The 12,878-nt window shown below is 38.6% G+C and overlaps 1 protein-coding gene across 1 annotated transcript in view; it reads left to right on the top strand.

Moving 5' to 3' along the window:
• Positions 1–12,878, top strand: part of EPHX4 (epoxide hydrolase 4) — a 36,487-nt gene that overhangs the window by 8,448 nt on the left and 15,161 nt on the right. Inside the window, exons 3-5 of the mRNA XM_003808420.6 lie at positions 4,309–4,466; positions 7,019–7,147; positions 11,806–11,909. Of these exons, the coding sequence (XP_003808468.1) occupies positions 4,309–4,466; positions 7,019–7,147; positions 11,806–11,909 (391 nt within the window). The remainder of the gene's footprint in view (positions 1–4,308; positions 4,467–7,018; positions 7,148–11,805; positions 11,910–12,878) is intronic.

The following is a 12,878-nucleotide window of genomic DNA, read 5'->3' as shown; positions in this document are numbered from 1 at the left end:
TATTCTCATAGATGACCCAGGAAACGATCTCGTGGAAGAGCCAGGTATCAAAAGTGAGGTGTGCCCCAGCCCTGAAGAGTGCACATACAAGTGCAAAAGTGTGGAAGGGGCCCACGCACCCCAGCTGTAATGGAGAGAGCTGGGAAGTCTCCTAGAAAAGGAGACGCCTAATGTGATAATGAGTTAATTGAGGGATGAGAGTCAGGGATTATGGGGTAATAGGGGAATGGTGGGGAGTGATGGTATTTCAGACAAAGGAAACCATATGAAGAAAGTCATAAAAGCAAAAACCAATATCTCTATTTGTTCACCTATTTCAACCTAGTGCTGCAGAGGCAGTATAACATGGACTCTGGGGCCAGACTCCCTGGGCTGGAATCCTGGCTCTGCTGTTTGCTGACTCTGTGACCTTTGGTACTTCAATTAACCTTGCTTTCCCTCCATTTCTTCATCTGTTAAGTGAAGATAATAATAATATCTACTTCATAGTATTGTTTTGAAGATCAATATTACCATACAAGAAGCACTTAGAATTGGGCCTGGTATGTAGTAAGAATGGTATAGATGTTAGTTCTTTTTGTTATAAAGCAAATGACAGAGTGCAAAGTAATCTGGCTGGAAGATTGGGCAATAGTCAAATCTTTCAGATTTTTTTCTGCTAGAATAATGAGCTAGAACTTCATGTTATGAGTAATAGGGAGTCAAGAAAGGATTTTCAGCAAGGAAATGACATGAGTTTGTGTATTTGCTACATCACTGGTTTTGTAGAAGGTAGAGCAGAGGGGAATGAAAGCGACACACTTAGACCAAGCAATAGGCTGCTGCCTAAATGGAGGCCTGAATTAAGGTAATGATAGAATGGTAGACAAGAGTGTTTAAATAAATATTTAAGAGGTTAAATGAACAGAACTTTATTGATTGGGTAGGATGGATTATAAAGAGGGAAGAATTAGGCTTCAGTTATGAAGACATAAAAAATCAATTCAAAATTTTAAATAAGGCAAATCAGAAAAAATACAATCATGTGTTGACAGATGAGTATCTTTAAGGAAACAAGCTACTTTATTTGTTACAATCCACAGACAAGATTAACAACATTACTACAGCCTAGCCAAAAAAGACACGTTTATTTTATTTATTTATTTATTTGAGACAGAGTTTCCCTCTTGTTGCCCAGGCTGGAGTGCGGTGACTCGATCTCGGCTCACTGCAACCTCCATCTCCTGGGTTCAAGCGATTCTCCTGCCTCAGCCTCCCTAGTAGCTGGGATTACAGGTGTCCGCCACCACGCCTGGCTAATTTTTGTATTTTTAGTGGAGACGTGGTTTCACCATGTTGGCCAGGCTGGTCTCAAATTCCTAACCTCAAGCCATCCGCCCACTTTGGCCTTCCAAAGTGCTAGGATTACAGGCGTGAGCCACTGCGCCCAGCCAGAAGACATGTTTATTAGCATTTTCTTTTTTGTTGTTATTCTTTTATTGTTTTTGTTTTTTATTAACATTTTCAAATCCATCTTAGTTGGCAATGCTTTGGCAGATTTTCATAAATCATAAATATCCTAGTGATAGATAAAAAAATTCTATATTCATTCATAATTCCAAATATGTGTCTGACACTCTTCCTGATGATATAAGGTGGTTGATTTGTTACAATGATTTTTTTTTTTTTTTTTTTTGGCAGGTTCTGGCTCTGTCACTCAGGCTGGAGTGCAGTGGCGCGATCACAGCTCACTGTAAACTCTGCCGCCTGGGCTTAAGCCATCGTCCCACCTCAGGCTCCTGAGTATATGGGACCACAGGCACACGACACCATACTTAACAAATTTTTTTTTTTTTTTTTTTTGAGATGGAGTTTTTCTCTTGTTGCCCAGACTGGAGTGCAGTGGGACGATCTCAGCTCACCTCAACCTCCGCCGCTTGCCTCAGCCTCCCAAGTAGCTGGGATTACAGGCATGCACTGCCATGCCTGGCTAATTTTGTGTTTTTAGTAGAGACGGGGTTTCTCCATATTGGTCAGGCTGGTCTTGAACTCATGACCTCAGGTGATCTGCCTGCCTCAGCCTCCCAAAGTGCTGGCATTACAGGCGTGAGCCACCGCGCCCGGCCTAATTTTTTAATTTTTTGTAGAGACAGGGTTTCGCCATGTTGCCTAGTCTGGTCTCAGACTCCTGAGCTTAAGTGATCTGCCCACCTTGGCCTCCCAAAGTGCTGAGATTACTGGTGTGAGCCACTGCACCTGGCCTGTTTGTTACATTGATCTTACTGTTGTGTGTCACTTCACATCGCAGCCCCCCTCTCACTGTTGGCTTATAATCTTATATTATAATCTTTACACTGGTTTATAATCTTAACATTCAGTTGCGTTAGCTTGCCTACTGCACTCCAAAAGTATTTTCAGACAATGATCTCCCACTTGGCTTGTGTCAGATAATTTTACACTGTATTTCCATGAACAAATGTGCACGCAGATGCTTTTTTTTAATGCATATTTTGAGTCCCATAACATAGTGAGTCACTTTAAAAAATCCATGTCTTTTTTTTCTGTTGGTTATCTAAAATGGTTTTGCTTATTTGAAGAAGAAAATCTTATGGATCTCTCTATTTCGATTAATTCTGCAGTTCCATGATCAAGCAGAGGGGGAATGCCTGGCTCAGCAGCGGCCTCCAGAACTTGGCTGCAGCACTGTGGCCCTTCTAATTGGTCAGTGCTGGTGCCATTTTGGTTGTTAAATGTTTTTAGTATCACTCTTGCTTATTCTCATGGTTCAGGATCTTCTCCACAGAATTTTGCTTTAGCAAGCAGAGGTTTATCTTAAATGGTTGTTTTATTATTAGATTATTTCAGTGATCATCTTTTTTAAAAAACCTTCAGACATTTTCACCCATAAATAAGCTGTGGTTATTACTAAAACTTTGACCCTATTTGACAGTGGAGTAAGGTGAGTAACATCTACTTGTGAGAGAAATATAAAATTTCATCTAGTAAATTTTTTCAATCAGAGAATCAAATGGTTCTGCAATACAGAAGCATTTTACTTATGTTACTCCACTGAAATTCCTGGGCCAGATAAGCATTCAGATGTTTTGGTAAAACTGTCAAACTCATCTTCCCACTCACTTTTTTATACTTGATAATCCATTTATTATCTAGAAATTCGGGCTGTAAAATAACTAACTGTTCATAGTACAGATTCCCTGGTGGCTATACACACCATTTAAGAAAAGCTTTAAAAATTGACTTATTTGGCCAGGTGCAGTGGCTTACACCTGTAATCCCAGCACTTTGGGAGGCTGAATTGGGCCAATCACCTGAGGTCAGGAGTTCAAGACCAGCCTGACCAACATGGAGAAACCCTGTCTCTACTAAAAAGAAAAAAATACAAAAATTAGCCAGGTGTGGTGGCGCATGCCTGTAATCCTAGCTACTTGGGAGGCTGAAGCAGGAGAATTGCTTGAACCCGGGAGGCAGAGGTTGCAGTGAGCCAAGATCATGCCATTGCACTCCAGCCTGGGCAATAAGAGCGAAACTCTGTCTCAAAACAAACAAACAAAAAATTGACTTATTGGCCAGACATGTTAGCTCACACCTGTAATCCTAGCACTTTGGGAGGCTGAAGCAGGAGGATCACTTGAGCCAGGAGTTCGAGACCAGCCTGGGCAACATAGCAAGACCCTGTTTCAATTTTTTTAAAATGGACTTATTAAGACATATATAAGTAAAATGATTTTAGTATCTGATACTATGTAGTTTCTGTAAATAGTGGCACTTTGTTACCCTCCAGTGGAACTGGTAAAAAGACAAAATAATTCTCATAGAATGTCAGTGTTTCCTTCTCAAGTAGGTCTCTTTCCTGCTTACTTGCAGCTATATATCTGTTCTAAAAATAAGGAATTTCTTACAGTTTTCCACTGAGAAAATCTGAAATGTGGCCAGGTGCAGTGGCTCACACCTGTAATCTCAGCACTTTGGGAGGCTAAGGCATGAGGATCACTTGAGCCCAGAAGTTTGAGACCAGCCCTGGCAACATAGGGAGACCCCGTGTCTACAAAAAATTTTTTAAATTAGCTGGGTGTGATGGTGTGCACCTGTAGTCTCAGCTTTTTAGGAAACTGAGGCAGGAGGATCACTTGAGCCAGGGAGGTTGAGGCTGCAGTGAGCTGTGATTGCACCACTGCACTCCAGCCTGGGTGACAGAGCAAAACTCTGTCTCAAAAAAAAAAAAAAAAAAAGAAAAGAAAAAGAAAATCTGTAATGTTACTGTTTGTACTAGCTAATATGATATTTTAAATGCTTCCTTTTTTCCTGCAGGTATTCTTGGCGTTACCAACTGAGAGAATTTAAAAGTGAATATCGAGTTGTAGCACTGGATTTGAGAGGTTATGGAGAAACAGATGCTCCCATTCATCGACAGAATTATAAATTGGATTGTCTAATTACAGATATAAAGGATATTTTAGATTCTTTAGGTAGGTTAGTTTGAAACAAAACAACTCTTTTTAAGGGACAAACATTCAACAAATTGTGAATCAATGACTTCTTTTCTTGGGAGGATGCATATTCCATCTACCCAAATTATCTGGATCCTGTCACTATGGTTTCAGGTAGTCAGCCCAAAATATCTATACAGGAAATTTTAAATGATGCATCTAGAGCAACTATTCTGTCTACCAGCCAAGAATGACTTTTCAGATTTGTTTTTAAACATAGACCTAATGGCCCGGGTGCTGTGGCTTGAGCCTATAATCCCAGCACTTTGAGAGGCTGAGGCGGGCAGATCACCTGAGGTCAGAGTTTAAGACCAGCCTGACCAACATGTTGAAACCCTGTCTCTACTAAAAATACAAAAATTAGCCAGGCGTGAACCCAGGAGATGGAGGTTGCAGTGAGCTAAGATCGTGCCGTTGCACTCCAACCTGGGCAACAAGAATGAGACTCTGTTTAAAAAAAAAAAAAAAAAAATAGACCTAATGTATGCTGTTTATTATTTTGAGAAATAATTATTGAAAAGTTTATACTTAGAAAGTTTATTTCTTTAGAACACACACCTAAATATTCATTTTAAAATGTTATAAGATACAGATGCATTTGCATTATTTCTGTTGTATCAATCAGTTAGAACCACATAATATTGTGGAACAAACCACCCCAGATTCGCTGGCATAGGGTCATAACCATTTTTTCCTGTGCTCATGGATCTGCAGGTTAACCATAGGCTGGACTCCTCTGGTCTTTGCCTCAGGCTGCAGGTCCAGCTGGGACTGGCTTCTCTCTGTGAGTTGGGCTGGAGCCCAAGCTAAAAGGGAGTGGCTGCCTGAGGGAAGCTTTTTTCCTGGCGATGGTAGAGGGTGAGCCCAGGTGCACAAGCTTAAGTTTCTACCGGCAGCCCATTAGTCAAAGCAAGTCATATGGTGGAGCCCAAAGTCAAGCTACACAGCCACCACGAGACCAAAGCAAATCACATGGCCAAGTCTAAAATCAAAGGGGCAGCAAGTAGACTACTGTGACAGCAGGGAGAAGGGGAAAGTAAATATTTTTTAACAATAATCCAATCTATTAATACTATATCCCTTTTGACTGAAACCAAGCTGCTACCATCAGTATGTTAATGGAAGCAATATAGTGAGAAATACCATGAAATCAAAGGCACTTTCTACAGTAATCTAATGAGAGCATGGATCAGGCCAATATTTTTAGGGGAGAAAAAATGAATGGGGTCTGGGGGTGTCACATACAATATTGTCATTTAGTCTGATTACAGTAAAAGAGACTCAGACACTGATTTTGAACAATTATATTTCAAATTTTGTGATAATTCAGTCAGACCTGGCCTAAATTTGTCATCATGAAATTTTTAGGCAAATAATTAATATAAACAAGATTTATGCATGTGTGTCTATGTCTACATGTGTGTATTAGTATAGTAGTGAGGAGTGATGGTGAGAATTACTTCCTTGAAAGAATTAAGCAATTTTAAGTACTCCAGGAATAAATTACAAATGAATTTTATGCATCCATACAATGGAAATCCTGTAGGAAGCTCTATTAATCAACATTTTAACCTACTTTAAATTAACTGAGTGATTACATGAAATGAAACTGGTGCAAAATTGGTGCTATAATTAAGACTTTCCATTACTTCAGTTTGACTTCACAGTTCCAAATTAGTGACAAATTTTCTGTGTTGAATTGTACATAGGATTTATGAAGTTAGGGAAGAGATAGATGCTTCCTGGAAATAAAGATTTATGAGGTTGGACATAGATGAGACATTTATAATTTTACTATAACTAGAAATTTCTGAGCATTCAAAAAAAACCAAATAATCTTACTTTTGACTTCATTATGTGCAGTCTTTACCATGGTTTCCAAACTCAGGTCCATGGGACCAGAGCTGAGCAACATAAGCTATTTCAGATGTTTTTTTTGTTTGTTTTGTACCCCCCCACACTTTTTTTCTTTTTTAGAAACAGAGTCTCAGTCTCGCTCTGTCACCCAGGCTGGAATGCAGTGGCATGATCATGGCTCACTGCAGCCTTGAAGTCCTGGGCTCAAGGGATCCTCCCACTCCAGTCTCTACAGTTGCTTGTACTACAGGTGGACACCACCACACCTGGATAATTTCTTTATTTTTTTGTAGAGACGGCTGGGTGTGTGTGTTGGGGGGAGGTCTTGCTATGTTGCCCAGGCTGGTCTCGAACTCCTGGCCTCAAGCAATCCTCCTGCTTTGGCCTCACAAGTGTTGAGATTATAGGTGTGAGCCACCACACCGGCCTATTTCAGATTTTTTTTTTTAATATGGATTCCTGGGAGAGATTCTCAATCTATAGGTTTAGAGTGGAGCTATATAGGTGATGTACAGACAAGTTTTGGAACCACTGAATTCAATATCTGCACAAAGTGCATAATTAGGATAAGATAATGAAAAGAGGTACTTCAGAAGTATAACTATTTTATGTGAGGTAACAGTGCACCCACCTGTTTCTTTTTAATGATGTCAACATTTATTTCTTGATTACAGGGTATAGCAAATGTGTTCTTATTGGCCATGACTGGGGGGGCATGATTGCTTGGCTAATTGCCATCTGTTATCCTGAAATGGTGATGAAGCTTATTGTTATTAACTTCCCTCATCCAAATGTATTTACAGGTGAGTTCAAGTTTTTATCAAAACAGTTCTGCTAATGTGACAATTCACTCTTGCCACTGACCTTTTGGATTAGAAACAGCAAAATTTGGTTACTATCATATTTTAAAATTAAATGACTAAACCATGATAGCACATGACAGTCTCAGATACCTTGGTTTTCAATCTTCCTGGGGAATCTAAGAAAATTTAGCTTTATACTTGCTTACATAATTTTATTCCTTCAAAAAAAGATTTTACTGTTAACTTGGGGAGGGATAAAGGGAAACATACAATGACATTGCTTTGACAGTAATGAATCCTGACAGCCTAGAAATAAATTCTCCTTTTGCTTGACTGCTTTGGCTGTCAGGAATAGCAGTATTCTTTAAAGCAGTTCTCACATTTTTTGGTCTTGGGCTTCTATATGCTCTTAAAATTATTAAAGACCCCATTGAGCTTTTACTTATATGGTTTATAAATATTCACTGTATTGGAAATTAAAATAGAAATTTAAAAATATTTATATGTTAATTCATCAAAAGAAATAAACCATTACATGTTAACATAAATAACATATTTTAAATGAAAGCTAACTACATCTTCCAAAACAAAATTTTAGTGAAAAGAGTGTCATCGTTTTACATTTTTGCAAATCTCTTCAATCTGTTGCAATATGTTGTTTGCCTTGAAGTATGTGAGGAAATTTGGCCTCACACAGATCTGTAATTGGAAAAGGGAGGAGTATTTTAATAGCCTTTTCAGATAACTGTGGATTTTCTTTCTTAATACTATACCAAACTTAAAAATTTATGGTTTTGTTTTGTTTCTGTTTTTGTTTTTTTGAGATGGAGTCTCGCTCTGTCGCCCAGGCTGGAGTGCAGTGGCGCCATCTCGGCTCACGGCAACCTCCACCTCCTGGGTTCAAGCGATTCTCCTGCCTCAGCCTCCCGAGTAGCTGGGACTACAGACACCCACCACCATGCTTGGCTAATTTTTGTATTTTTAGTAGAGACAGGGTTTCGCCATGCTGGTCAGGCTGGTCTCAAATGCCTGACCTTGTGATCCGCCCGCCTCAGCCTCCTAAAGTGCTGGGATTACAGGCATGAGCCACCGCGCCCTGCCAATGGTTTCTTAAAGGTAACAATGTGGAATGTGATGGCAAATAAATGATTTTTTAATACTGTACTCTATTAAAACCCACAGGTCTCCCTAGCACTTTTATTGTATCTTTTATCCATGCCTGGTTTTGTATCATCATGCATTGGAAGATGTTTGTTCACTGATTTATGCAGATCTTCCATAAGTTGACACATTTCATCATACAGGATCAAAAAATCACATTCTTTGACATCACCCTAATCTCATCAGAAAAGCCTTTAAAGTATTGCAAAGCTGTGAAGCTCACAGTAGCAGATATAAGTTTTCCAAAGTTCTAAGGTTCATTTGAAAGTCTGATTTTTATCAATGGCAACAACTACTGATGATTGTTTTCCTTGACATGATAGGCTCACTTTGTTAACTTTCAAGAGATTATCTGACAAATACCCATGTCTGACTGATGATTGGTTGTTAGTCATTCTTTCAAGTAAAACAATGTTACATTTTAAAATGCAGCAAAAAATTAGCTGGGTGTGGTGGTGTGCACCTGTAGTCCCAGCTACCTGGGGGGCTGAAGCAGGAAGATCACTTAAGCTCAGGAGGTTGAGGCTGCAGTGAGCTGAGATTGTGCCAGCTGAGGGTGGCAAAGTGAGACCCTGTCTCAAAAAAAAAGAAAAGCAGCTAATTCAACCCATCAACTCAAAACAATTGTTGAAGTGCTTTTCCTTGGGACAATCGTTGTATTTGTGTTGTCTTGAGACAGCAGAACTGCTTTATGTGTACTTTCTATTTAATTACATAGAATATTAAAAAGATGTACTCAAAGGTCAAGTTTAATTAATGTTTTTTGCTGTTTCATCAAGGACACTGTTAAGTGAAACCAGCACTTAATTAAATGTAATTAATTAGTTAGTTTGCCACCAGTGTGTGGTGGTGAAGAATAGGATGACTACTAGTATTGTTCAGTGCCACTGCCTTGATTTGTGCTAAATCAGCAGTGGCTTTAACCATCATTGCTTTTGTAGTACTTGTGCAAATATCAATATGGTGAGAAAAAAGCAAATAAATATCTTAATATTGCTATGAAATAGTTTTGACCACCTGGATACCTTAAAAAGTCTTGGGAATCCCCAGGGATTCACATGGACGATACTTTGAGAACCTCCACTTTAAAGGCAACTCTTAAAAACTTAATAGTGATTAAAGACCTGTGAACCATGGCCAGGCACATTTTTATTTGGTTTTGGCAAAAAATAATAATTTTGTATTCTTTACTCTTGTTAAGTTTTCTGAGGTTCAAGTACTACTACTACCCACAGCAGGACTCTAGGAAATAAAAAATTCAGAACCACATATTTCTATTTCTTCCTAAAAATTAAACAGGTAAGGAAGAAAGGGACCATGACTATGTAAATATATAAGTCAATGTAAGTGTTGAGTTGAATTTTAGATACATATCCAACTGACCTATCACTTGGTATAGTGAGGTATAGTGGGATGGATGCTTAGGATTCAAATGTCCTGAGAGTCACTGTATTTTTCTAGGTTGAATTCAACAGCAGAAGTCATGCTACATGCTCGTTCAATTGATCAGGACCCAAGAGTAAATCTTATTTTGGTGGTGGTGCTATATGGACAAACTGTAGCTGGTGATTTCAGCAAGAAAATACTTGGAATATTTCTGGAATTATTTTATCAATAATTGTTTCTGCCCTGTCAGGTCAATATGAGGCTTTCAAATAACGTGCCTATATTTTTCCCCTAATTGTATTGATATCTCTTAATGCAGGGGTGAATAAATCTTGTTAAATTATGACTTTGCAAAAACTATAGTATAACAATGGTATACTTATCTGAAAATTATATTTCTAAAAACTCCATGTTGAATATAGTTATGAAATGGGAAATAAGAAAAAATGACTTTTAGAATAAGGAAAATAAGATTGCATAGTACTCAAGCATAGACTCTTTTTTTCCCATTTTTTTAGAGACAGGGTCTCATTTAGGATCTCATTTTGTCCCCCATACTGGAGTGCAGTGGCATAATCATAGTGCACTGAAGCCTTGACCTCAAGGCTGGGCTTAAGTGATCCTCCCACCTCAGCCTCCCAAGTAGCTGGGACTACAGGCTTACACCGCTGTTTTTTTTGTAGAGACAGTATCTTGCTATGTTGCCCAGGCTGGTCTCAAACCCTTGGCTTCAAGCAGTTTTCCTCCCTCAGCCTCTCAAAGCACTGGGATTACAGGCATGAGCCACCATGCCTGGCTTTACACACTTTTTTATTATATATGAATATATATGTATATATATTTATATATAAACTCACCAGTTTAAAACTTTAGTGTCTTCCCAAAGCACTTAAAATAAAATCTTATTATTCTGGTCCTACATGATCAGGCTTCTGCTTTTCTTTCTGACTCATCATATACCATCTTCCTCTCATTCATTATACACCAGCAACAAAGGCCTTTCTGCATCTGGAATGTACCAAGCCCAGGATCTACTTGCTGTTCCTGGATGTTCTCCGTAGATCTTTGCACAGCTGACTCCCTGTAACCATTCAGGATTCAGCAAACATCACATCCCAGAGAGGCCTTCTTGACCACTTCTACTATGTAGCAGTCCCTCCACTCCACCCTACCATCACTGTCAATCAGATTGCCTTCTTTTATTTTCTTTATGGTATTATTGCTCTCTAAAGTGATCTTGTAAGCATTTGGACTTATTTATTGTGTAAGTTCATTGTTTGTGGGAACCTTTTCTGTCTTGTTCACTGCTAAATCCCTTGGCACACAGTAGATAGTCAAATATTCATTGAATGAATGAGTTTTCTAGATACATCAATGAATTTATAGGAAAAACTTCAGTTCCTTTTGAGGCCAGATGAACAAGGCATTCAATTTGAATCAACTTGTAAGGAAAATCTTTTAAACAACCGAAAATTACATCACCATGTATTCCTAGGAAAAGTGGTAGGTCACTGATAATGACCTTGGAGGAAAAGCAGCGTTGTTTGGGCTTCCTGTTCCCTTTTGAGTCAAGATTTCATAAAGTGAAACCTTTTTATTTAAAGTGGTATAAGACCAGGCGTGGTGGCTCATGCCTGTAATCCCAGCACTTTGGGAGCCGAGGTGGGCAGATCACCTGAGTCAGGAGTTCGAAACCAGCCTGGCCAACATGGCGAAACTCTGCCTCTACTAAAAATACAAAAAATTAGCCGGGCTCAGTGGTGGGCACCTGTAATCCTAGCTACTCAGGAAGCTGAGGCAGGAGAATCGCTTGAACCCAGGAGGCAGAGGTTATAGTGAGCTGAGATCGCGCCATTGCACTCCAGCCTGGGCAACAGAGCAAGACTCTGTCTCAAAAAAATAAAAAATAAAAAAAAAAATAAAGTGGTATAAATTTTGGAAATACCGGAAATACTCAAGATATAAGAACATAGAAATTGTTCCAAAGAAGCCTTACTTATGGATTCTTTTATGGGATCATCTTAAAGTAAAATTGTCCTAAAAAGAAGTTCTTCTAACAGTAAGTAATTTATACCCCTTGGATAAGGTCTAACATGGCATTTTAATTTCAGAATATATTTTACGACACCCTGCTCAGCTGTTGAAATCCAGTTATTATTACTTCTTCCAAATACCATGGTTCCCAGAATTTATGTTCTCAATAAATGATTTCAAGGTAAGCCAAACAAATCAAACAAATAATGTATTATTATTATTAATGAAAAATATTTTAAAGTCCACGTTTAAGAAGAATAATGAAAAATGAAAGGAAATTATTATAACTTAAATGGTTTTAAGAACTTAACTATAGTCTTGCTTATTTTCATAGTCTCTGTTTATGTATTTAAATACCTGGCTGTTCTTCAAATTTTTGTAAGACTGTGCCCCTATGGGCATACCCCTTCTTAGAGAACATCTCATAGGGAGATGAGGGAATACAAATATCAGGTTTAATAGCAGCAGAAGTAGAAGACTTCGGGGTTAAAAAAAAAAAGCCCTAAACAAAGTAAACATTCAGATATTAGTGTCACACATACACTGACACCAGTAGTCATATGCAGGTATCTTGGAAATTTATTAAATTCTTCTTTTTTATTTTTATTTTTTTGTTTTGCTTTGTTTTTGAGACAGGAATTCGCTTTGTCACCCAGGCTGGAGTGCAGCTCACTGCAGCCTCAACCTCCCAGGCTCAAGCAATCCTCTCGCCTCAGCCTCCCAAGTAGCTGGGACTACAGGCATGTGCCACCATGCCCCGCTAGTTTTTGTATTTTTTGTAGAGACTGGTTTTACCATGTTGCCCAGGCTGGTCTGAAACTCCTGGCCTCAAGCAATCCTCCCACCTCGGCTTCCCAAAGTGCTGGGATTACAGGCATAAGCCACCACTCCCGACATAAATGCTTCTTACATGTCCATCATGGTGTTAGATATTGGTGAGGATTTTTAAAAGGTATAATATAATTTTACCTGTAAATAATTATGTGTATAACTGTGATGGGATAAGAACTTAAAAAAAAAAAACCCAATGCCACTATCAAACCTAACATAATAAATGACAACTCCTTAATATCATTTAATACCCATTCAAATTTCATTAACTGTCATAACTGTCTTGATATACTTCATTTGTTTGAATCAGGAACCAAAG

This window comes from Pan paniscus, chromosome 1 (genome assembly GCF_029289425.2).
Source record: "Pan paniscus chromosome 1, NHGRI_mPanPan1-v2.0_pri, whole genome shotgun sequence".
Taxonomy (NCBI): domain Eukaryota; kingdom Metazoa; phylum Chordata; class Mammalia; order Primates; family Hominidae; genus Pan; species Pan paniscus.
The sequence above is the reverse complement of the archived record's forward strand: the minus strand, read 5'-3'. Positions and strand labels throughout refer to the sequence as shown.